At 48.1% G+C, this 27351-nt stretch overlaps 1 protein-coding gene across 1 annotated transcript in view; it reads left to right on the top strand.

Moving 5' to 3' along the window:
- ITGA8 (integrin subunit alpha 8) overlaps positions 1–27351 on the top strand; it is a 287198-nt gene that overhangs the window by 144196 nt on the left and 115651 nt on the right. Inside the window, exons 14-15 of the mRNA XM_075315623.1 lie at positions 4695–4740; positions 14281–14397. Coding sequence (XP_075171738.1) covers positions 4695–4740; positions 14281–14397 — 163 coding nt within the window. The remainder of the gene's footprint in view (positions 1–4694; positions 4741–14280; positions 14398–27351) is intronic.

The raw sequence follows: 27351 nt of genomic DNA, 5'->3' as shown, positions 1-27351 counted from the left end.
ATTGTATCTATAAACTGTATATATTTTAAAATGATGATCGCTTCATTCTAAATGTAAATATAGAATAGCTACAGCGGGCGTCTAATATATACAATGCTGGAATGTGATCTTGTATACAGCACAATCACACAATCACTGTCTGTCACACGCGTCATTTAGCAGTGGATATTTTCAAAGTTAAATGTACCCAGGTCCTAAGCAAAGTACGGTATATCAATCTTAAGATTTCCACATTTTCTTTTGTTCTTTAGTGATTTTTAGTACAATATTTATTGAACGGGTCTTCAAGGGAAATCTTGACTCTTAAGGCCACTTTACACACAGCCGATCGTACCCGCCCCCGTCGTTTGTGCGTCACGGGCAATTCGCTGCCCGTTGCGCACAATATCGCTAGTCCCCGTCACACGAACTTACCTTCCCTGCGACGTTGCTGTGGACGGCGAACAGCCTCTTTTCTAAGGGGGCGGTTCGTGCGGCGTCACAGCGATGTCACACGGCAGGTGTCCAATAGAAGCGGAGGGGCGGAAAGCGGCCACATGATAGACACGCCCACCTCGTTGCTGGAGGACGCAGGTACGTTGTTGTTCGCCGTTCCTGTGGTGTCACGTAGCGATATGTGCTGCCGCAGGAACGACGAACAACCTGCGTCCAAAAGCAGCAACGATATTTGAGATTAGAACAACGTGTCAACGATCAACGATTAGGTGAGTATTTTTGATAGTTAGCGGTCGCTCGTATGTGTTACACGCAACAACGTCGCTAACGAGGACGGATGTGCGTCACGAATTCCGTGACCCCAACGACATCTCGTTAGCGCTGTCGTTGCATGTAAAGTGGCCTATAGATATAGTTGGACGTGGCCAGAAGGCACCCAAATGCAAAAACTATACTACCCACTCATTCAACCAGGGAGCACAATGATATACAGTGCCTACAAGTAGTATACAACCCCCTGCAGATTTAGCAGGTTTGATAAGATGCAAATAAGTTAGAGCCTGCAAACTTCAAACAAGAGCAGGATTTATTAACAGATGCATAAATCTTACAAACCAACAAGTTATGTTGCTCAGTTAAATTTTAATAAATTTTCAACATAAAAGTGTGGGTCAATTATTATTCAACCCCTAGGTTTAATATTTTGTGGAATAACCCTTGTTTGCAATTACAGCTAATAATCGTCTTTTATAAGACCTGATCAGGCCGGCACAGGTCTCTGGAGTTATCTTGGCCCACTCCTCCATGCAGATCTTCTCCAAGTTATCTAGGTTCTTTGGGCGTCTCATGTGGACTTTAATCTTGAGCTCCTTCCACAAGTTTTCAATTGGGTTAAGGTCAGGAGACTGACTAGGCCACTGCAACACCTTGATTTTTTCCCTCTTGAACCAGGCCTTGGTTTTCTTGGCTGTGTGCTTTGGGTCGTTGTCTTGTTGGAAGATGAAATGACAACCCATCTTAAGATCCTTGATGGAGGAGCGGAGGTTCTTGGCCAAAATCTCCAGGTAGGCCGTGCTATCCATCTTCCCATGGATGCGGACCAGATGGCCAGGCCCCTTGGCTGAGAAACAGCCCCACAGCATGATGCTGCCACCACCATGCTTGACTGTAGGGATGGTATTCTTGGGGTCGTATGCAGTGCCATCCAGTCTCCAAACTTCACGTGTGTGGTTGGCCCCAAAGATCTCGATCTTGGTCTCATCAGACAAGAGAACCTTGAACCAGTCTGTCTCAGAGTCCTCCAAGTGATCATGAGCAAACTGTAGACGAGCCTTGACATGACGCTTTGAAAGTAAAGGTACCTTACGGGCTCGTCTGGAACGGAGACCATTGCGGTGGAGTACGTTACTTATGGTATTGACTGAAACCAAGGTCCCCACTGCCATGAGATCTTCCCGGAGTTCCTTCCTTGTTGTCCATGGGTTAGCCTTGACTCTTCGGACAAGCCTGGGCTCGGCACGGGTGGAAACTTTCAAAGGCTGTCCAGGCCGTGGAAGGCTAACAGTAGTTCCATAAGCCTTTCACTTCCAGATGATGCTCCCAACAGTGGAGACAGGTAGGCCCAACTCCTTGGAAAGGGTTTTGTACCCCTTGCCAGCCTTGTGACCCTCCACGATCTTGTCTCTGATGGCCTTGGAATGCTCCTTTGTCTTTCCCATGTTGACCAAGTATGAGTGCTGTTCACAAGTTTGGGGAGGGTCTTAAATAGTCAGAAAAGGCTGGAAAAAGAGATAATTAATCCAAACATGTGAAGCTCATTGTTCTTTGTGCCTGAAATACTTCTTAATACTTTAGGGGAACCAAACAGAATTCTTGTGGTTTGAGGGGTTGAATAATAAATGACCCTCTTAATAAACTTTTCACAATTTAAAAAAAAAATAAAAAAAGAAATAACATTCTTTTTTGCTGCAGTGCATTTCACACTTCCAGGCTGATCTACAGTCCAAATGTCACAATGCCAAGTTAATTCCGAATGTGTAAACCTGCTAAATCTGCAGGGGGTTGAATACTACTTGTAGGCACTGTATAAAACCTATATACAGTGGGAGAAATAAGTATTGAACACGTCACCAATTTCCTAAGTAAATATATTTTTAAAAGTGCTATTGACATGAATTTCTCACCAGATGTCGGTAACAACCCATCCAATTCACACAGGCAAAGAAATCAAACCATAGATGTCCATAACTTTAGTGATGGGTAATAATGAGAAATGATTGATTCATTTAATACTTCGGACTAAAGTGTTTGTTGTTGATGAAGCTTCAAAACGCCTCCTGCATGGAGAAACTAGTCATCTGCATTACTCAGGAGTCAGGAGGGATTTTGGTCCATTTTTTCCACATAAACACCATTCACATCCTGAAGGTCCTGGGGGGGCTCCTTCTATGAACTCTGAGCTTTAGGTCTTCCATAAATTTTCTATTGGATTCATCTCCGGTGATTGGCTCAGCAGCTTTATTTTCTTTCTCTGAAAGCAATTGGATTGGATGGGCTGTTACCAACATCTGATAAGAATTTCATGTCAATAGCACCTTTAGAAATATATTTACATTGAATATTGGTGTCGTGTTCAATACTTATTTCACCCACTTCATATGCAATAAAACTGCTAATATCACTGTTTTTTAGGAGTTGGTAATAATCTTCTAATATTGGTTTAGTGAAAAATCATTTTATAATTTTGGATTATTAGATGCTCTATTAAAGAAGTTAGCTATTATTTAACAATATTTACTATTGTGTATACTATACCTATATCTAGTTTTGTTTTATGATATAATACCCTGTCTCTGCAGTGCCTAATTATAATCAATGTATCCATGCATGTGGTAGAGGAAGGGGCCTTTTATGAGTCAAGGTGAGGGGCTTCTTATGAGTCAGGGGGAGGGGTTTCCTTTGAGTCAGATGGAGAGGCCTCTTAGAAGTTAGAGGGAGGGGCCTCATATGAGTCAGTGGGAGGGGCCTTCTATGAGACAGGGGTAGGTGCTTCCTGTGAGTCAGGGATAGGAGGCTCCTATGAGTAAGAAGGAGGGGCTTCCTATGAGTCAGGGGGTGATGTTTCCTTTGAGTCAGATGGAGAGGCCCCTTTCAAGTTAGGGAGAGGGGCCTCATATGAGTTAGGGGGAGAGGCCTTCTATGAGTCTGGGGTAGGTGCTTCCTGTGAGTCAGGGAAAGGAGTCTCCTATGAGTCAGACTGAGGGGCTTCCTATGAGTCAGGGGGATAGGTTCCTTATGAGTCAGGGGAGGTGCCTCCTATGAGTTACAGGGAGGTGCCTCCTAAGAGTTACAGGGTGGGGCCTCCTAAGAGTTACAGGGAGGGGCCTCCCATAAGTTAAAGGGAGAGGCCTCCTATGAGCCAGGAGAAGGTTCTTTCTATGAGCCAGAGGGAGGGGTTCATATGAGCCAGGGGGAGGGGCTTCCTATGAGTCAGGGAGAGATGTTTCCTTTGAGTCAGATGGAGAGGTCTCTTGCAAGCTAGAGGGAGGGGCCTCATATGAGTCAGGTGGAAGGGTCTTCTATGAGTCAGGGGTAGATGCTTCCTGTGAGTTAGGGAGAGGAGTCTCCTATGAGTCAGAGTGAGGACTATGATTCAGGGGGAGGAGTTTCTTATGAGTCAGGGGAGGGGCTATCTATGAGTCAGGGGAGGAGTTCCCTATGAGTCAGAGGGGAAACATCATATGAGTTAGAGGGAGGTGCCTCCTATGAGTTAGAGGGAGGTGCCTCCTATTACTTACAGGGAGGGGCCTCCTATGAGTCAGAGGAGGGGCATCCTGTGAGTCAGGGGGAGTGCCTTCCTGTGACTCAGAGGGAGGGGCCTCCTATGAGTCAAGGGAGGGCCTTCCTGTGACTCAGGGGGAGAGGCATCCTATGAGTCAAGGGAAGGGGCATCCTGTGACTCAGAGGGAGGGGCCTCCTATGAGTCAGGGGAGGGCCTTCCTGTGACTCAGGGGGAGGGGCATCCTATGAGTCAAGGGGAGGGGCATCCTGAAGTCAGGGGGAGAGGTTTTCTATAAGTCAGAGATAAAGGCCACTACCAGTTAAAGGGAGGGACCCCACTGATAACGAAACCGGAATCACAGATTTATGTTATTTAATAATTTATAAAAATATATAAAGATATACATGATCACTTTGAGTTTCTGCACATCTGTAAATGTCAAGTTTTCATATCTAGATTTGTTTCTTTTTATTTCTAGATCTGATTGTTGGAGCTTTCGGAGCAGGAAAAGTCTCTGTATACAGGTGAGATAAGAGCCGCTTTCCATGTTGTGTCTTTGGTGGTTAATGTTGGCTGTCTAGGAGTTGTGCAGCCTCAGAAAAACATTGCAACTTTCTTCCAAAAACAGCGCTACACCTGATCACATGTTAGCGGTATTGCATCTCAGACCCATTTATTTCAATGGACTTGAGCTGGAATATGAGATACAAGCCATGGACAGATGTAGTGCTATTCCTAGGAGAGAGGAGTGAATATCTCATGTACAGCTACCCTTTTAGAAGCATGACGCTGGGGTTTAGACTTGGCTTCTAATATGCTCAATGCTGTATACATTCAGTTATTTTGTATAAAACACATGCACAGACGTATGTATGTATGATTACATTACATTACCTATCATGTACTACTCTTGAGTTACCAACTGTATTATACTCCAGAGCTGCACTCACTATTCTGCTGGTGCAGTCACTGTGTACATACATTACCTAACATGTACTACTCTTGAGTTACATCCTATATTATACTCCAGAGCTGCACTCACTATTCTGCTGGTGCAGTCACTGTATATACATTACATTACTTATCCTGTACTGATCCTGAGTTACATGCTGTATTATACTCCAGAGCTGCACTCAATATTCTGCTGGTGCAGTCACTGTGTACATACATTACTTATCCTGTACTGATCCTGAGTTACATGTTGTATTATACTCCAGAGCTGCATTCACTATTCTGCTGGTGCAGTCACTGTGTACATTACATTACTTATCCTGTACTGATCCTGAGTTACCTCCTGTATTATACTCCAGAGCTACACTCACTATTCTGCTGGTGCAGTCACTGTGTACATACATTACATTACTTATCCTGTACTGATCCTGAGTTACATCCTGTATTATACTCCAGAGCTGCACTCACTATTCTGCTGGTGCAGTTACTGTGTACATACATTACATTACTTATCCTGTACTGATCCTGAGTTACATCCTGTATTATACTCCAGAGCTGCACTCACTATTCTGCTGGTGCAGTCACTGTGCACATACATTACTTATCCATTACTGATCCTTAGTTACATCCTGTAATAACTCCAGAGCTGCACTCACTATTCTGCTGGTGCAGTCACTGTGTACATACATTACATTACTTATCCTGTACTTGACCATTGAGGAAGGATTCTCCAGTCGTGCTGTATGTGTGTTACCCACCAATACCATCTGTAAATAATACACGAACTGCATGTGACTTGGTTTAAAATTGGCCACAGCAGCCTTTATTACCTATTATTTACATACTAACACAAGGGGGCGCCGTCCAACGGGCGACCCCAACAAATAACAATAGGTAACACAGTAACCAATACAGTAAATATACAACCCTGAGTAGGCCCAGTCCAGGAACCACTTCTCACCCCAGTATCCCTGGCCGCAACACACCGACCCAGAGATGAGGTATTAATCACCTACGGATTAACCCTCCAACTTTGCAGAACCCCGTGCCTGCAACATCCCGGAACCTGGAGCCACCATACCAAGATGGTGTCTCTCTGTCCAGTTACCATTGCCTTCAACCGCCTCTGGACCAGACCTACCCCCCGCTGCTGTGACAAAGAAACAACCCAGACAAAATTCCCCTCGGTATTAAACACAAGGGAGGGTGGGCGGGGATCGTTCCATATCCGGAAGTCAAGAGAGAGGGGGTAAGTCAAAGTCCTTTACTTACACCCCTCAACTGTCCCACCTCTTCCTCCAGGGAACTCCTCCTACCCACCAATCCCTCTATTCTGCCTTATAAACAAACCATTCCTGTTTCCATTAACCCCATCACTCCTTCCCTTCCCTCTAGTCATGTCGCCCCTCCACCCTATGGGTTCCATGGCTTTCTTGACCATTGAGGAAGGATTCTCCAGTCGTGCTGTATGTGTGTTACCCACCAATACCATCTGTAAATAATACACGAACTGCATGTGACTTGGTTTAAAATTGGCCACAGCAGCCTTTATTACCTATTATTTACATACTAACACAAGGGGGCGCCGTCCAACGGGCGACCCCAACAAATAACAATAGGTAACACAGTAACCAATACAGTAAATATACAACCCTGAGTAGGCCCAGTCCAGGAACCACTTCTCACCCCAGTATCCCTGGCCGCAACACACCGACCCAGAGATGAGGTATTAATCACCTACGGATTAACCCTCCAACTTTGCAGAACCCCGTGCCTGCAACATCCCGGAACCTGGAGCCACCATACCAAGATGGTGTCTCTCTGTCCAGTTACCATTGCCTTCAACCGCCTCTGGACCAGACCTACCCCCCGCCACAGGACAGGGCACGTGACTCCTTACGTGGCCTGGACCCGCCACACACCAAAAGCTTGTACCACACCTCCACGCAATCCCAGCGTCCACAAACAGCACCAAGAACGTTAAGATGCACCCCCATCGCATCACCAAAACCACCAGTTCAGCGCCACCAACTTTAGGCGCCGCCCCCCAATAAAGGCTCGATTGATACTGCCTACCGCACAAGCCACACGCCATTCCAAACCGGTCACACTATCAAAAACTACCCCACGATTAAGCCCGGGTATGTCTTCCACAATGCAACAAACCAACAAATTTTTTTTTTTTTTTTTTTTTTTTAAAACATTCATAAATAACTTCTCGAGATACCTAATCGCTGCCTCCCACTCACTGGACCAGTACCATCGACCCGTCCAGACCCCACTGGCAAAATTTGGGCGAGCCTCAGACCGTCGAGGCCCCGAGAACCAACGAATGCCCAAATATCCAAATGAGGCACACCCTCACCACAAAACCCAGAGGTTATAAACCCACAGATAACCCCAACCTGTTACGCCAACCCATTCCACTCCCAAAAGACTCAAACGCCCCCATTGGCCTTAACCCGATAACAACTGAGGCCAACGTAACACCGAAACAAGAGGACTCCCACCTCCCAATACTTCTCACCACCCCTTTTCTGAGCCCACCGAGGGGCCTCCGTGGAAGCCCAATCCAGAAGGAAGACGACCCGTAGTATTCCGGGCGCCCACCCCCGCCACCTGCAATCCAGTCTGCAGCGCTGCCACAAAATGGTACCTTAACAAACGCGACACAATAATGATCCTGGGCGTCCTCACAACATAAATTCCGCACCCGGGACCGCGTATAACAACACCAACCTTCACCACCCGCCTAATCTGATTCGGTGAGCGACAAAGCCGGCGCTCAACCCACTGCACCACCTCGGACACATCCTCCAACATCCAACCTCCGCTCCTAACCGTAGATGGGCTGACCAACCCCACAATCTCAAAGCCTCCCAAAAGGCTAACACAAACCGTTTTGGACAAGGGAAACAAAACCTGCTCGTGCTCAGATGAACATAGCCACCACAAATCACTCACCAAACGCTTCCACAAAACAACGGAGACGAACCCTTGTATCCCGCTGCCTCACACCCTTACGACCAAACCCTTCAAGGCCTGCCGCGCACTAAGATCCTGCGAAAACATCTCTCCACATCTAATCCTCAACAAGACAGCCACAGCCGCCACCCTCTGCTCCACTGCTGACGCCGGCCTAGCAGCCTGAAAACCGTTAATCACCACTGCCAACACCCCCACCAAATACTCCACCGGGCCTTCCTCACACATTGTCCCAAACAACGTTATCCGCGCCACCCACACTTCTGGATATCAGCCCCAAATAACCTCAGTCACTGGGCACCGAGCCGCTCCCCAACACAGCCACACCAGACTCCACAAGCCCTCAGGACACACCGTGCCCACCTCGTCTGTTACGCGGCCTCAACTCCCGAGACCTGCAGAACTGGAAGGAAACAAAGCAGCTGCTATTCCCTTGGCGAACCCCAGTACTGGTTGCGCCACGCATACCATTTTTTTTTTTTTTTTTTTCTTTTTTAAACGCATACAATTGCGAAACCAACTGTCGCAAGTACGCCACCCTTGGCCCCAGGATTAGCAAACCAACTATTAATCGAATTCTCCACCAACTGATAGTCAGAATGACAGCACACCTTCCTCTTGGAAAAACTGCCAACCTCCCCAACCCGACTACTACCACCGATTGGAAGCGCTACCCCACAATGCCCAACCAGAAAACCAACTGGACCCGCTGCATCCGAGTACCGCAGCTACGTTCCATCAGGCACTACCTTACCCAGCCACAATCCGCGGCCACTAAATCGCCGTAAGAAAAAACCTCCTACACCATCAGATCGTCATTGATCTCCTTCGTGACCACACACAAATGATCCGATGGCTGCACCCTTGGCGCAGCCATCGCCAGCCGTCCAGCAGACACGCCCCCCAGCGGCGTAACTCTGCACCCGTGGTTCGACCGCCCCTGCAAAGACTGCACCGCCTGAAACCGCACCGTCTTAGCTGACCTAACTGCCTCTATCGCAGCCCATAGGACCACACCATTACCCACGACTCCTACCTCTCTGACCATAACATCAAACTTTATCCCCCACAAACTGTATCACTGGCGTTGGACCCTCAGTCTTCGCCTGCGCCAACAGGCCCAAAAGAGTATCCACCACCATCTGCAATGAAACAAACAACCTCAACGAATCATCAACCCGCCAACCCGATGTAAAGAGAATGAACCTATAATGAATAAGAGGTGTAAGCTGGGACACACCACGCACAAACCACTCCACAAAGAAATAACCGCCCCCAACGGAACATAAAATGGGACAAAACCCATTAGCCCCCACCGATCAGCATAATAATAACTCCCCTCCCCACCGCAGCACCAGAACTGCTAGCTAGCAGGGTGGACCAGTAACAACCTAAATGCCGCCTCCAAATCCACCTTTGCCATCAATGCTCCACGGCTCACCGCCTTTACCAAATCCCACCCTCTGTCCAACGACACATAATAAACCGCCGACAATTCTGGAGCCAAGCAGGCATACACCGATGACTCCTCCAGATAAGATACGTTTTGAACAAGCCGAAATATATACATCTATATACAGCTCATTTCCGGCACTACCCACCAACAGAGAAACCCAATCATGACAAGGAGGGCCCCGAATGGCCCACCCATCCTGCCCAAAGCCACGTCCTGACCCCTCTTTCCACTGACAACCACCAGGTGTCCCCTCGCCCAGCACAAACTTCCAATAAGGAGGCAAAGATCCACCAATATAAATAGAAAGACGCAGAATTACTATGTTCCTTACCACAACCCAACACGTATGCTTAAGACAACCGTCCGCGCCAAATCTGCACCACCCATCATTCTATTCCCCCCAAAAAACCCTCATCGACCGTGTCGCCGGGGTTCCACGCCCCGAACAGCCAACTACCCCCCAAAAGGGGGGGGGCTGACTAGGAGCCGCCATCCACTGCAGCCATAAGGATGTGCCCGTATGCTCCTACCGCATACTGGCACGCAACACCTTCCCTTGCTGAAATTACACGGCGTACTGAAGCCAGACTAAACCGCCATATGACCTAAACAAGCCACCCCAAATGGATCCATATAACCGAACCATGCCGAACCAATTACCCAATTCCTTCCCCCGATACCCTTGCCAAAAACGCAAATGCCCGCAGCCACGTTGCAAATGTACGAGGGGTGAGCCTCCACCGGCGCTCCCCTCCCTCTACTTATCCTTCCTGGAATCACTTGGCTTAACCTAATCCAGGTGAAACTGTTCCAGGGGGAGCAGCGAAACTATTGCTACACGTTCCCCCATTCAAATCTTATCCCTCACATCCTCCAGCAAGTGAGCCCCCCCCCAGCGGGCCTTTGAAGCACCCATAACTCTCACACTTGACCACTGTCAGCCCAATGCACCACCTCATCCCCCTCTTCGCTCCTCACCACTCACTCTGTCACAGCCCTTGCCGCCTCTGCCCGAAAATGCTCCCCTGCCGCCTCATGCGCCCTCACTCTGCCTGCCGCACCTGCGCCTATTACCCACCGTTCCCGTCCATGCCGCCGGCGGTGCATGCGCACTCTCCACAACCGTATACACCACTGCAGTAAACCCCATACCTTGTCAAAACACAAACCCACTTGGCGCTGCCGTGTCCGCAGCCGCCCCCCCCACCAACTGCGCCCCAACCCTGCCGAATCCACGGCCGTCTCACCCGACCGCGACCCGGCGTATCCCGGAATAAAAGTCACGCCATCCAGACGTCTGATTCTTCCGTCGCTGCTCCTCCTCCTCCTCGCTGGAGCCGACCGCCTCTGGCTCATGTAATGCAGACGCCGCCGAAGCGCTGCCACCACCACGGCCGTCCTCCTGGTACGCCGCGTGGGCACCATCCTCCAAGCTCCATCTTCTGTCCCGCGGCGACAACCCCGGAAACCATCCTGACCCACGGGCTGCCACCGCGGGCCTCATCTTCTGGCCCGACCCCCCCTGCTGCCTGCAAGGACAGGGGGTACCTGTGGCCCGACCTGCTGCCAGCAGACTCCCATCCAGAGCCGCCAGCCTCCTGCCCACCTGGGCCCAGAAGGCATCCGTCCGCCGGGTCCTCGCCCCCCTGGGGGAGACCGCCGCTGCCGGGAGCTGCACGCCTGCTCTGGGTGACCAGGCGGGGACCGCAGGGTCCCCGCCGTCACCCCCACGTACCGACGCCTCCCGGGCATCCGTCGCACCAGGCTCGCCTGCCCTGGTGCCGGACCCCTTGCTGGCTGCAGCCCCCCGGCCACCCCCCCCTCCACCCACGGGGGAAGGGGGGGTAACGCTGGCCTCCGTCCTCGCCGGGCGCTCTCCTGGCCAGGAGCCGCCGCATCCAGCCCTCCTGGGCCCCATGAAAGCCTCTGTCCGCTGGGCCCTCCCCCTCCTGGGGGAGACCGCCGCGGCCGGGAGCTGCAACCTGATCTGGGTGACCAAGCAGAAACCGCAGGGCCCCTGCCGTCACCCCCCACTCACCGACGCCTCCTGGGCACCCGTCGCCCCAGGCCCGCCTGCCCTGGTGCCGGACCCACCACTGGCTGCAGCTCCGCGGCCCCCCCCACCGTCCGCGAGGGGTAAAGCTGGCCTCTGTCACCGCCGGGCACTCTCCCCGTCCGGGAGCCGCCGCATCCAGCAATCCAGGCCGCGGCTCGGACCGGAAATAGGCCGCAGACAAGCCACGCCCCCCTCCCGGCTGCCGCGGCCCGGACGGAGATTCCTCCCGCGGCCGGAGCAGCAGCTGAGTACTGCCCTGCCCACGTCCTACCGCGGAGGGTCCCCGAAGGGGCTCTCACATCTCCTTCTCGCTCCCCCCGCACACGGCAAGTACCTGAGATATGAGGGAGGGGGGACGCCGCCCGCAGCTGACAGGGGAGCGAGGGGAAAGTGCCAACAGGTTAACCCCCAGCAGCCAAGGCGTGGGACCGCGCTGCCAGGGGCCCGTGCACTGCCATGATGAATTCGCTGGTCCCGGGTAGCAGCCATCCTGTCGCACGTCCGGATCGTTCCATATCCGGAAGTCTGGTGATGTGAGGGGCTGGGGAACCTCCATTATGACGTCCTTGTACAGATCTTTGTGTCCTTCTAAATACTCCCACTCCTCCATGGAGAAATAGAAGGTGACGTCCTGACACCTTATAGGAACCTCTCCAGTCAGATCGTTCCATATCCGGAAGTCAAGAGAGAGGGGGTAAGTCAAAGTCCTTTACTTACACCCCTCAACTGTCCCACCTCTTCCTCCAGGGAACTCCTCCTACCCACCAATCCCTCTATTCTGCCTTATAAACAAACCATTCCTGTTTCCATTAACCCCATCACTCCTTCCCTTCCCTCTAGTCATGTCGCCCCTCCACCCTATGGGTTCCATGGCTTTCTGATCCTGAGTTACATGTTGTATTATACTCCAGAGCTGCACTCACTATTCTGCTGGTGCAATCACTATGTACATACATTACATTACTTATCCTGTACTGATCCTGAGTTACATGTTGTATTATACTCCAGAGCTGCACTCACTATTCTGCTGGTGCAGTCACTGTGTACATACATTACATTACTTATCCTGTACTGATCCTGAGTTACATGTTGTATTATACTCCAGAGCTGCACTCACTATTCTGCTGGTGCAGTCACTGTGTACATACATTACATTACTTATCCTGTACTGATCCTGAGTTACATGTTGTATTATACTCCAGAGCTGCACTCACTATTCTGCTGGTGCAGTCACTGTGTACATACATTACATTACTTATCCTGTACTGATCCTGAGTTACATCTTGTATTATACTCCAGAGCTGCACTCACTATTCTGCTGGTGCAGTCACTATGCACATACAGTACTTATCCTGTACTGATCCTGAGTTACATGTTGTATTATACTCCAGAGCTGCACTCACTATTCTGCTGATGCAGTCATTGTGCACATACATTACTTATCCATTACTGATCCCGAGTTACATGTTGTATTATACTCCAGAGCTGTACTCACTATTCTGCTGGTGCAGTCACTGTGTACATACATTACATTACTTATCCTGTACTGATCCTGAGTTACATGTTGTATTATTCTCCAGAGCTGCACTCACTATTCTGCTGGTGCAGTCACTGTGCACATACATTACTTATCCATTACTGATCCTTAGTTACATCCTGTATTATAATCCAGAGCTGTACTCACTATTCTGCTGGTGCAGTCACTGTGTACATACATTACATTACTTATCCTGCACTGATCCTGAGTTACCTCCTGTATTATACTCCAGAGCTGCACTCACTATTCTGCTGGTGCAGTCACTGTGTACATACATTACATTACTTATCCTGTACTGATCCTGAGTTACATGTTGTATTATACTCCAAAGCTGCACTCACTATTCTGCTGGTGCAGTCACTGTGCACATACATTACTTATCCATTACTGATCCTGAGTTACATGTTGTATTATACTCCAGAGCTGCACTCACTATTCTGCTGGTGCAGTCACTGTGCACATACATTACTTATCCATTACTGATCCTGAGTTACATCCTGTATTATACTCCAGAGCTGTACTCACTATTCTGCTGGTGCAGTCACTGTGTTCATACATTACATTACTTATTCTACAATGATCCTGAGTTACCTCCTGTATTATACTCCAGAGCTGCACTCACTATTCTGCTGGTGCAGTCACTGTGTACATACATTACATTACTTATCCTGTACTGATCCTGAGTTACATCCTGTATTATACTCCAGAGCTGCACTCACTATTCTGCTGGTGCAGTCACTGTGTACATACATTACATTACTGATCCTGAGTTATATCCTGTATTATACTCCAGAGCTGCACTCATTATTCTGCTTAAGGAGGCACTGTATATACAGTATATTATATTTACTTTTGTATTTAGAGAAGTATTGTTCATATCTGATCCTGTAGAGTTAAATATTTTCAGTGGTTTTGCTGATAAGCTTGTTAACTATTTTCATCTGCAACTTGCAGAATTATGAATTCAGCTGTGAAATATACTTGCTGGAAATGTGATTTTTATGCAGCTCCTATGTAGTAGAAATCATTGCTTGGCTGTGCTATGTTCCTGAGATCTTCCTCCTCTGTTTTCTTCTCAGGGCCAGGCCTGTGGTGACAGTGGACGCTGATCTTCTTCTTAATCCTATGATTCTTAACCCTGAGAACAGAACCTGCCTGATTTCCATCTCGGACACTTTGGACATGATGGTGACTTGGTAAGTGCGAGGATGCGGCTTTCCACTCTTTTATTAATTTGTGTTATATGTTATAAAGCAGATGTGACAAGGTGGCGCTGGTGTCTGCGTGTTTTTGTCAGGGGTGGTCTGAGGACGTATAGTGCGATGGAAATGATGACATCATCAGAGGAGACATGATGATGTCACTGAGTATGAGACTTTCAGCCATTGAACCGACTATGATAGTTCATGCCAACATGAAACTGCCATTTAGTGTTCTAATAATACAGCTATGCTATATCTTCTTAGTGAATGGGGTGTGAACAAGCAAATCCCTGGTGGTCTAGAGGAGAGAAGAGTTTAACAGTAAAGTCTCCAGTGGTCTGGGGCAGTGAAAAGTTTAATGGTAAAGTCCCTGCTGATCAAAGGCAATGAAAGGTTTAATGGTAAACGTCCTTGTAGTCAAGGACAGTGAAAATGTAATGGTAAAATCCCTGGTGGAGTAGGGCAGTGAAGGAATAGTGGTAAAGTGCATAGTGGTCAGAGGCAGTATAGGGTTAAATGGTAAAACCCACAGTCGTCTAGGATATTGTAGAGTTTAATGGTAAACTGCCTGGCGGTAAAGGGCAGTGTAGGTTTAATGGTAAAGTCCCAGTTGGTCAAGGACCTCTAAGGATTTAATAGTAAAGGTCCCTAGTGGGCAGAGGCACTAATGATGAGATTAATGGTAAAGTGCTTGGTGGTGAAGGGCAGTAAAGGGTTTAGTGGGAAAACGTCCCTGATGGTCATGGAAAGTGAAGGATTTAATGGTAAGCTCCTTGATGGTCTCAGGCAACGAAATTTTAATGTTTTAAGCCCTGGTGGTCAATGACAGTAAATGCTTTGTATAGTCCCTGTTGGTCAAGGGCAATTCAGGATTTAATGGTAAACTCCTTGGTGGTCCAGAGGGGTGGAGGGTTTATTGGTAAACTACCTGGTGGTCCAGATCAGTGGAGGATTTAATGGTAAACTACCTGGTGGTGTAGAGCAGTGAATGTTTAATGGTAAGATCCCTGGTGGTGTAGGGCAGTGAAGGACTTAATGGTAAACGTCCTGGTGGTCTAGGGTAGTGAAGGGTTTAATTTTTAAATTCTTGACGGTCTAGGATAGTGATGGGTATAATGGCACAGTCTCTGTTGATCAAGGGCAGTGAAGGGTTTAACGATACAGTCCACGATGGTGTAGGGCAGGTAAAGGATTTAATAGTAAAGTGTATGTTGGTCAATGGCAGGGACAGGTTTAATGGTAAATTCCCTGGTGGTGTAGAGCAGTGAATGTTTAATGGTAAGGTCCCTGGTGGTCTAGAGCAGTGGATGTTTAATAGGTAAGGTCCCTAGTTGTATAGGGCAGTGAATGTTTAATGGTAAGGTCCCTGGTGGTGTAGAGCAGTGACTGTTTAATGGGTAAGGTCCCTGGTGGTCTAGAGCAGTGAATGTTTAATGATAAGGTCCCTGGTGGTATAGGGCAGTGAATGTTTAATTGTAAGGTCCCTGGTGGTGTAGGGCAGTGAATGTTTAATAGTAAGGTCCCTGGTGGTGTAGGGCAGTGAAGGATTTAATGACAAAGTCCCTGTTTGATAGTAAAACTTAGTAATTGTAAAGTCTCGATTGTTGAAGAGCAGTGAAGGGTTTATTGGCAATGTCCTTGGTGGTCAAAAGCAGTGAAGGTTTAATGGTAACATTCCTGGTGGTTTAGGGCAGTGATAGTTTAACGGTAAATTCCCTGATGGTCAGGGCCAGTAAAAGATTAACGGTAAAGGCAATGATGATCTACGTGAGTGAGGGGTTTCATGGTAAAATTCCTGGAGGTCTAGGGCAGTGAAGAGGTAATGGTATTAGTAAACTCCAGGTTAGTCACGGGCAGTGAAAGGTTCAATGAAAAAGTCCCTGGTGATATAGGGCAGTGAAGGAGTTATTGTTAAAGTGAAAAGCAGTCAATTGCAAAGTTCCTGGTGGTGTAGGTGAAAGGTTTAATAGTATACTCCCTGAAGGTGTAGGGCTAAGTAGGTCTAACAGTAAAGTCCCTGGTGGCCAGGGTCAGTAGAGGGTTTCATGGTAAAGTCCCTGGTGGTCTAGGACAGTGAAAATGCTAATGGTAAACCCCCTGGTTGTCTAGAGAAGGGAAGGGGTTTATGGCTGTATCCCTGTTGGCAAGGAAAGTGAAGTGTTTAACAGTAAAGTCCCTGGTGGCCAGGGTTAGTAGAGGGTTTCATGGTAAAGTCTCTGGTGGTCTAGGATAGTGAAATGTGTAATGGTAAACCTTGTGGTTGTGTACGGAATGGAAGGGTTTTATGGTTATATTACTGTTAGGCAAGGAAAGTGAAGTGTTTAACAGTAAAGTCCCTGGTGGTCAGGGTCAGTAGAGGGTTTCATGGTAAAGTCCCTGGTGGTCTAGGACAGTGAAAAGTGTAATGGTAAGTTCCCTGGTTGTCTAGGGAAGGGAAGGGTTTGATGGCTATATTACTGTTAGGCAAGGAAAGTGAAGTGTTTAGCAGTAAAGTCCCTGGTGGCCTGGGTTAGTAGAGGGTTTTATGGTAAAGTCCTTGGTGGTCTAGGACAGTAAAAAGGGTAATGGTAAGCTCCCTGGTTGTCTAGGGAAGGGAAGTGTTTTTTGGCTATATTACTATTAGGCAAGGAAAGTGAAGTGTTTAACAGTAAAGTCCCTCGTGGTCAGGGTTAGTAGAGGGTTTCATGGTAAAGTCTCTGGTGGTCTAGGATAGTGAAAAGGGTAATGGTAAACCTTGTGGTTGTGTAGGGAATGGAAGGTTTTTATGGTTATATTACTGTTAGGCAAGGAAAGTGAAATGTTTAGTAGTAAAGTCCCTGGTGGTCAGGGTTAGTAGAGGGTTTCATGGTAAATTCCCTGGTGGTCTAGGACAGTGAAAAGGGTTATGGTAAATCCCCTGGTTGTCTACGGAAGGGAAGGATTTTATGGTTATATTACTGATAGGCAAGGAAAGTGATGTGTTTAACAGTAAAGTCCCTGGTGGCCTGGGTGAGTAGAGGGTTTCATGGTAAAGTCCCTGATGGTCTAGGACAGTGAAAAGGGCAATGGTAAGGCCCCTGGTTGTCTAGGGAAGGGAAGGATTTTATGGCTATATCCCTGTTGGCAAGGAAAGTGAAGTGTTTAATAGTGTAGTCCCTGGTGGTCAAGTGCATAACAGTAGAAATGGTTCCTTGTTATGGGGCCAGGTTGTATGGGCCAGCATTGCTTCTACAGGATGAATTTCTCCATGATACATGTACAGAGCCGTAAGGAGCCGTCATATATCCTACATACCAATTACGTGCTGGATTGTGAAAAGTTACAGCCATCAGTGGAGTTAAAACCTAAGAATGTAGAACACTGTATAAATTTCCAACAACTGATTCCTATCACGTTGAAACAATGGGATTGTAGCCATAGACACCCAAAAATTGGCACAAAGATCTCCCATCCATAGCCCTGGCCGAGGGATCTGAGCTCTTCTGGCTGCTTCAAGGCCCTAAACTCCGGGACACTCAATAATGCAATGATACTTCTTGCTCTGGGACGCTCCCGGCTGATAGTTGCTTTTGTTATTGATTTGGTTTATGTTGTTTTATGTTCTGTTTTAGTTGTTATAACCTTGTATTCTGCATCTGAGAACGATTAGTAGGTTAAATCCAACAGGCACATAATTCTTCGGTCCCGCGGGATCCATCTTCTTGTATTCCTGAGCCAGCTGTGTAGCCGGCTCTCAATGACCGCTGATGGATTTGTCGGTGGAAGGGAAATTACGGAATGCATGTAAGAGAACCTGAAGGAAGTCCGACTCACCGGGGCCGGATTCTATCTCTCATGAAAGCAGACAGAGACATGACATTCCAGGATTGATGCATCAGTTTAATAATCTGTCCGTTTATTTCTACAGTTCCCCCACATTAAATGTGAATCAGTCACTTCGTACACCTCATTAATGGAAGGTTGCCAGGTCTCGTCCGCATGGAGACGTCAGCTAAAGAAAGATAAACACACACATTAAGTTGTCTAAAACTTTACAAAAGCAAAGCAGTATGTAAATAATTCCCGGTATATCGTATTTTAAGGAATCACACTACATGTTCTGATGGTTAGAATACAAAGTTGAGCTCTTAATAAGAATCATGAGACATATCAACTGAACACAGTAGAATAAGTCAGTTTTTATTCATTTCACCCCTGGGTGCTTAAGGAGTTTAGGTGCTTTGGAATCAGTAGCACCTAAATATGCCACATTTGTAGATGGTTCAGTTGCACAGGAAATTTCCAGTCACATTACATGTATCTAGGATGCTATTATGATTGTTCTTCCCATTGTAGGGATCTCGACTCACTCGGTGGTGTTGACATAGTAGTGTCACAGACTTTTCTCTGTTGCAGATTTTGGTGACAGGTTCTGAGTCTGAGTCTCACTTTGTTTTGTGGGACTCAGCGTATTATTTCCTTTGGGAGGAGAGGGTTAATGCCAGGTTGACTTCCAACAGCTCCTGACTCCTGGTTAGGTGATTCCGGTTTGGACTACGCCCAGGTCCTATATATACCCTCAACTTCCACCAGAGAGTGCCAGTTATTTCCGTTCATTTGGAAGCTTGGCCGGGAGGTGGAAGGAGCTGTTTAACGCTCTGTCTTTCAGTTGTGCTTTGGGCTGTAGCATAGGTGTTTGCTGCAGCATTTTCAGGTGTGGTTGCTTATGGTATGTTAACTTCCCAATAGTTTGTCTTCTTCCCCCCTTTTTATGTTGTTTTCCCACGTGCACTTTAGTGGCTCCTTTGTGTGTGGCTGCCGTGTGTACGAGTGGATGTTGTTTTGTTGTTACCCCTGTCTGTCCATATTTGTTGGTGGGGTCTAGTCTTCTGTTCTTGCCCATTTTCCCCAGGTGCTGGGTTATGGAGGGGGGTTCATAACTTCAGGGACTAGGACAGGAGAGAGGGCCTAGGTTGGAGGCCTGGACCTCCCCACCATTAAGAGTACCTCCGGGTGTTAGGGTGAGCTCAGGGGCCCCAGCCTTAGGGCCAGTATAGGCTTCCCTGGGTTCACCATAGAAATCCTTGACAGGTAGGCACGGGAAGCGACTTTAAACATAACATCCAGGCTGCTTTACTAAAACTCCATAAAGCAAGCCAATACAAGGAAATAAAATGATCTTTCTTGGCAGAAGAACACAGTGCTAACAATGGCACTTCAGTATAGGAGCAGCATAGAAGTCCAAGTATAGAAACTTCACACAGGAGGACTTCTTACCTCAACACACAGACAGCTAATGAATCCACCAGGACTTACTTATGTGCACCATACCCCAGCCCGGTGTGACTATGTTAGCAGCCAGTCCCACCCATCTCTCTGACAGCTTGAAAACCTGGTCCTTGCTATGCTCTATTACATACTCAGTACTATACGTACTGGAGCTTGCCTCTGGGATTGTATCACAGAGGATATACACCTTTGTGATACATATCTCCCATTCACGATGTGTCCTCATCAGCCGTCTTACATACCCCACTCTGCCCAAATCTGAGGGGCTTGGCACCTTACGTCATTACACAGTGAACCCTTGACAGAGCATCAGCATTGCCATGTCGTTTCCCTGGCCTACGCTCTACATTGAAGTTAAAGTCCTGGAGTGCCAGGAACCATCTTAGTGGGGTGTAGTCTGACACTAAGTTATTACTTACCGTATATGTATTTGGCAAAATGGCATTTAAAAAAACTATAGCTTGCTCTCAAAAAACAAGATCTCATATAATGAAGCCTACGTATAAATAAAAAAGATATGGCTGTTATAACTATGAATGATCAAAATAAATTAGTTTATCATGAATAAGTGCTTTGCAAAAATGTCATTGTGTCTATATGTGTCACACAGAGTTTTGCACAAACTTCGCTGACTGTAATGGCGGCTTCGGGCTCTGGTCAGATTGCAGATTCTTATACTCTGCCAGGTGGTTTCTCTGGTGTCTGGAATCAACACAGGCAGACTCAGGTGTTGACCTGCTGTGTGCTGATTCATAGGCAGGCTAGAAAGAGTTACTCTCTGCTAGTCTGCTTGCTCCTTTGATCACATGTTGTGTGTTGATCACATCTGCTTCCCTCCTATTTATGCTGCTAGAATCCTTACTCCTATGCCAGCTATAGTTTGACTGTTAATCTATTAGGTGTGGTGTCTTAGACTTTCTAGTGAAAGTTGTGCTTTTTGCTTGGTGTATTTGTGGTGTTTACCCCTGTTGTTTTGTAGCTTCCTTCCTGTTCTTGTTTTTGCACCTGAATTGTCTTAATCTTTGTGTGCATGCTGTTTGACAGAATTTTGGTTTTCCCTTGTCTGTCTTTATCTGTGAGTTTCCTCACACTCTTATCCTGTCCCTCTTTGAGGGGAGGTGGAGGGGGAATCAGATCAGGACTGGTCAGGAGCAGGGCAAGGACGGCGACTCAGGCCTCTCCACCATCAGGAGTATTCCTGAGATTAGGAATAACATAGGGCCCCGTAGCTTGAGGGACAGTTTAGGAGCTATTCCATAATCCCTGCTATCCCATAATCATCATGACAGTTTGTATCTGATTTGTGTATGGACATAATCTATATATGCTCGTGTGCATGTTTGTGCTATGCATACAAATGCGTGTACTGTATTAATCTCTGTATAACGTATTAGGATGAGCATTTTTATATATGTTCGCCTAATGTGCATTTGCATGTAATATGTCTCTCTCTCTCTATATATATATATTTACCATATATATATATATATATATATATATATATATATATGTATATATATATATGTGTGTGTGTGTGTCTATTACTCAGGGGCCCAATTTTTGTTCATGTCTACAGCCGCTTGGACAAAAGTCCAGAGCAAATAAAATAAAATCCATTGTGGGATTTACATATTTTATATTTAAGAACCCATTTTTTAGGAATACATTCTGCAGGTCCTTTGGACATTTCCAAACAAACGTTGACCCTTCATGATTGTACATCTTGAAGTTGTCAAGTTTGATCTACTCAATCACAATATTGCAGTATCCTTTACATTAGTATCTGGAATTTGTATTTGTGCTGCACATTAAAGAATGTTGATAGGAGATAGGGAAAGAGGTAACCTTTTTTTTCACCCCCAGGTGCTTAGGGAATTTAGGAAACATTTTATGCTGATTTTAAAAAGATAAAAATCTTTGAAATTAAAAATAGATAGATGATAGATAGGTAACCTTAGATAGCAAAAAATCAGGCTGCAGTATTCTACTGTAGTTAGTCGATTATTCCCACCCCTCATGGGAAATAACTCTTACATTTCTAATTCCCCAAGGAAATGGCAGTAATTACTCCTCACATTCTTGGCAACATTTTGTATAATAGTGTGTAGGAAATGTGCCTTCTAGTGTGGGATAGAAGCGTCCAGATGTCAGATCTCATTCAGTCTAATCACATTGTAGGGAGTAAGTTAATCTTCAATTTCAGGCATAATGATTACAGGATTGTCCAGTGTCTCATATGGATATGTTAATGGTGCGTGGACGAGATGTAATTATACTGACCACAGTTGTGACTTACTCCGTTGACTGTGATAAAGTCTTTCTCTGGCCGGTGCATGGAATTTCCGCTTGTCAGTTTTATCTCTGGCATGGAACAAAATCTAATGAAAATGCAAGGAGGTGTCAAGTCCGATGGAGCTCATGGTTGTGCTCCAAGATAGCCCTTTATGAGGCCATGACTTTAATTAGCTAATAGTGTAGAACTTTGAAGGTGTTCACATCTGCATGGAAGCCTTGTTTCCGAAATGCGTTAGTGTGGCGCCCCTGACCTGGTCAGGCACCACTGAGTACTGCACCCATGCTGGGGACAGTACAATACAGGTAATCCAGAAGGCTGACTGGGGTGTGGAACACAGGCGCATAGTGACCAGGTCTCACACATGTACCTTTGAGAGGACCCCTGGGGATCCCAGGAGGGGGCAAAGCCTATACCTCCACTGGAATGGTGGCAGGGGGTCAAAAGCCTCCATCTCCTCTCAAGGGGTGTGGTGGAGAGTCTGGTTGCTAGGTGGCGTAGGCAAGAACAGGAGAGGAGGAGCAGTGAGTCAGTTAGAGGAGAACTCCAGAGGGCTCAGTGAGGAGCAGACCTGTGGGGTTGATGCTGTCTAACAGCGCCCGCGCAGTGGCTACTGACGGGGGAGAACGGTCAACTAGGAGTGCTACCTGAAAGCCAGCTTCAGCTAGAGAGAAAGCACGGAGTGGGAAGTAAGGAGACTGCTAGAGAGCACCAGGCCCAACCGGGCGGCAGATCCCGAAGCGAAGATAGATCTAGCTTTCTTCTGCTAAACCTGCCGGTGTGGGGCTCTCAAAGCCCACACCACAACACCACAAAAGCCGCAGCCACGTAACCGCAGTGAGGGCCCATAGGTCACAGGAGGCAAGCAGCTGGAGTGGCCTGGTCCGGGGAACAAGCACACGGCAAACGAAGGGGAGAGAGGCTGCAGCATCTTCCCTGGGTGACCCCCATAGGGACTCAAAGTCGGGGTCACCCCAAACCACCAAGGGCTAAGGAAGGCGAGTCAGTAGTCACCCTCATAAAGTCAGCCTGAAGGATACCTGGTTCCCACCTGGTTCATCTCAGCTACGCCCGGGCTACTCACTCTGCCATCAAATGTGAGTAAAGCCCTTGAAAGACAGTTCTGCCTGTGTGAGTCATTCTGCGACTTGTGGTACTACAAACCTACACAGGGCCCTGGGGCTTGCCTCACTCTCAGGAGGCTACTACATCCGACTGCACCCACCATCAGCCCCAGGCGTCCCCTAACCTGCAGTGGCGGTCCCCACTGACCGCAATACTGAGAGTGGCGTCACGATCAAAACCGAAGATTCCCTACCTGTGACCAGCACCAGCTACGTGGAGTCCCTGAAGGTATGCACCGATACAACACCTGAGGGGCTTCACATCTGGCGTCACGAACAGGATCTACAAGAAAAAAGGTTCCTGAGAAGAGCCAAAGCACAGGTCCGAGGACCCCTTTGCAGAGGAGTAGTGGAGGATTTCAATTTGAGAAGTGGATATGGATTCATTGTAGCCCCTGGTATCAAAGAAGGGATATTTGTCAACAGAAGAGATGTGAGAGCTCATCTGCCTAGAGGACACCCTGGCAGAAATCTAAAGATGGGAGATTCAGTCCAGTTTACTATGCATCAAGGCGAAAGAGGACTGTACGCGCTTGACGTAGCACCATGCACCAGCAAACCTTACAGCCACCCCATGCTACAAGAAAGAAAAGACAGAGACAAAGACACAGATGAAGATCAAGAAAGAAAAGACAAGGAACCTACAGATGAAACTACCTCAGATGACGACAAAGAGCAAGAAAGCAGCAGGTGCCGCAGCCCTACAGGCCCAAGCCCTGGTGAAGAGGAGTCTGCATAAGTTCAAGTAAAGCAAGTTACCAGTTTGAAAAGTTTGTTTTGCAACGTTTACGTTCAAGTATGTGCCCACAAAAACTATTGTGAGAAAACCATAAACCTTAAGGCTATGAACTGGCTATAGCCACAAACCCTCGCAGTGTAAATAGTTACACCAAAAGGGCACCACCACCACCAGAGTCAGCCTGTTTAGGGGCTTGGCTCGTCTGCAACCAGGAGGAGCCCGTCCGTATATAGGGCCTTGGCTCACCTGCAACCAGAGAGCACGCCTGTTTATGGGGCCTTGGCTCACCACCACAAAGAGGGTACCTGGTCAGCACCAACTGTGGAGGCCGCCTCTGCATCCTGCCAGAAGAGGCTGAAGGCGCGGATCCACCAGGCCAGGTATACCCTGAAACCACCAGCCCATGTAAGCCGCCTCTACATCCTGCCAGAAGTGGCTGAAGCCGCGGCCAACGTGAAAGGGTTTTGGGTGGGTTAACGGACTTGTGGGTGGAGGGTGGTGATGTATGGTACCTGGTGCTTTTAAAAATGTTTTAACATGTTTTAATGTTTTATGCATTTTAAAATGTTGTCTTGCAGCCCGAGGACGTGCTGGTGATAACTAAGGGGGAATGTGGCGCCCCTGACCTGGTCAGGCACCACTGAGTACTGCACCCATGCTGGGGACAGTACAATACAGGTAATCCAGAAGGCTGACTGGGGTGTGGAACACAGGCGCATAGTGACCAGGTCTCACACATGTACCTTTGAGAGGACCCCTGGGGATCCCAGGAGGGGGCAAAGCCTATACCTCCACTGGAATGGTGGCAGGGGGTCAAAAGCCTCCATCTCCTCTCAAGGGGTGTGGTGGAGAGTCTGGTTGCTAGGTGGCGTAGGCAAGAACAGGAGAGGAGGAGCAGTGAGTCAGTTAGAGGAGAACTCCAGAGGGCTCAGTGAGGAGCAGACCTGTGGGGTTGATGCTGTCTAACAGCGCCCGCGCAGTGGCTACTGACGGGGGAGAACGGTCAACTAGGAGTGCTACCTGAAAGCCAGCTTCAGCTAGAGAGAAAGCACGGAGTGGGAAGTAAGGAGACTGCTAGAGAGCACCAGGCCCAACCGGGCGGCAGATCCCGAAGCGAAGATAGATCTAGCTTTCTTCTGCTAAACCTGCCGGTGTGGGGCTCTCAAAGCCCACACCACAACACCACAAAAGCCGCAGCCACGTAACCGCAGTGAGGGCCCATAGGTCACAGGAGGCAAGCAGCTGGAGTGGCCTGGTCCGGGGAACAAGCACACGGCAAACGAAGGGGAGAGAGGCTGCAGCATCTTCCCTGGGTGACCCCCATAGGGACTCAAAGTCGGGGTCACCCCAAACCACCAAGGGCTAAGGAAGGCGAGTCAATAGTCACCCTCATAAAGTCAGCCTGAAGGATACCTGGTTCCCACCTGGTTCATCTCAGCTACGCCCGGGCTACTCACTCTGCCATCAAATGTGAGTAAAGCCCTTGAAAGACAGTTCTGCCTGTGTGAGTCATTCTGCGACTTGTGGTACTACAAACCTACACAGGGCCCTGGGGCTTGCCTCACTCTCAGGAGGCTACTACATCCGACTGCACCCACCATCAGCCCCAGGCGTCCCCTAACCTGCAGTGGCGGTCCCCACTGACCGCAATACTGAGAGTGGCGTCACGATCAAAACCGAAGATTCCCTACCTGTGACCAGCACCAGCTACGTGGAGTCCCTGAAGGTATGCACCGATACAACACCTGAGGGGCTTCACATTAGCACTACAGCATAACCCCATTATAAGTCAATATCCCCCATATATACACACTCGTCAACTGTTCATGCGTTCTGAATGAAGAGATTAAAATAAGCTGCATGAGAAAAAAGAAAATCTGAACATGTCCCATTCATTTTTTCCACTACATCATCTATAGGAAAGAGTCTAGAGGACTCTGTACAAATAAGATAGTCTGCCGGCGCCACCAAAGTCAACTGGTTAAACTAAAATGATCTACTTTGTATAGGATCTTTAAGGGGACCCAATGCAGAATTTATAGCATTTTCCCCACCTATCTTGTCTTGTTACATGGATATAGCAACACTTAATAATACTCAGTTTCCCTGAAAGTAAGACCTACCCCAATAATCAACCCTAGCATGATTATACAGGATTTTTGCAGAAAAGCCCTCCTCCAAAAAGAAGCCCTAGTTGCAGTCAGGGCCGGCATTATGTGGAATCAGACTACAAAATTTCTCAAGGACCTCCCTCTCTTAAGGACCTCAGCGGTTGTATTCCGAGGTTATGATTGTTTTAGGACCTTTAATGACTTCACAGTCATGTGGCTATGATGTGATCAAAGGTCTCTTAATTGGAGGAGTCTGAAAGAACTGAACAGAAGACAGGCTGGTATGCAAGACTAGCATTAGGGGAAGGGAGAGCAATTTCACAGGGCCCCCAGCGTTTATATCCTGATGATAAAACTGCTTAATGACCTTTGTGACATTATGTCATGTGACCAAAGGACTCTTAAGCGGGCTTTACACGCCACGATTTTGCTACAGCGATCTCGTTGGGGTCACGGATTTTGTGACGCACATCCGGCCGCTGTAGCGATCTCGTTGTGTGTGACTTCAAGGAGCAATTTTGGATCGTTGCAAAAACTTCCAAAATCGCTCCTCGTTGACATGGGGGTCCACTCCCAATTATCGATACTATCGCTTTCCCGTTGTTGTTCCTCGTTCCTGCGGCAGTGCACATCGCTGTGTGTGACCCCCGTAGGAACGAGGAACATCTCCTACCTGCCGCCGGCCATAATGCGGGAGGTGGGCGGGATGTTCGTCCCGCTCATCTCCGCCCCTCCGCTTTCATTGGGCGGCCGCTCAGTGACGTCGCTGTGACGCCGAGCGGACCGGCCCCTTAGAAAGGAGGCGGTACGCCGGTCACAGCGACGTCGCTATGCAGGTAAGTATGTGTGACGCGGGTGCGCGATTTTGTGCATGACGGGCAGCAATATGCCCGTTTCGCACAAACAATGGGGGCGGGTCGCATGCTAGCGATATCAGGACAAATATCGAAGCGTGTAAAGCCACCCTTGGGCAGGCTTTACACGTTGCGACATCGCTGTCAATTGCTAGCGATGTCGAGCGCGATAGCACCCGACCCCGTCGCACATGCAATATTGTGTGCTAGCTGCCGTAGCGAACATTATCGCTACGGCAGCTTCACACGCACATACCTTGTCGGCGACGTTGCGGTGACTGCCAAACAACCCCTCCTTCAAAAGGCGTTCGGCGTCACCGCGACGTCACTGAGCGGCCGGCCAATAGAAGCGGAGGGGGCGGAGATGAGCGGGACATAACATTCCGCCCACCTCCTTCCTTCCGCATTGCCGTGGATGCAGGTAAGGAGATGTTTGTCGTTCCTGCGGCTTCACACACAGCGATGTGTGGTGCTGCAGGGACAACAGACAACATCGTACCGGTGGCAGCAGCGATATTATGGAAAGGAGCGACGTGTCACCGATCAACAATTTTTAACGCTGATGCGCTCGTTCATCGTC

The sequence above is a fragment of the Anomaloglossus baeobatrachus genome, chromosome 6, assembly GCF_048569485.1.
Source record: "Anomaloglossus baeobatrachus isolate aAnoBae1 chromosome 6, aAnoBae1.hap1, whole genome shotgun sequence".
NCBI classification, from domain to species: Eukaryota; Metazoa; Chordata; class Amphibia; order Anura; family Aromobatidae; genus Anomaloglossus; species Anomaloglossus baeobatrachus.
This window is presented reverse-complemented; position numbering and strand designations above follow the sequence as displayed.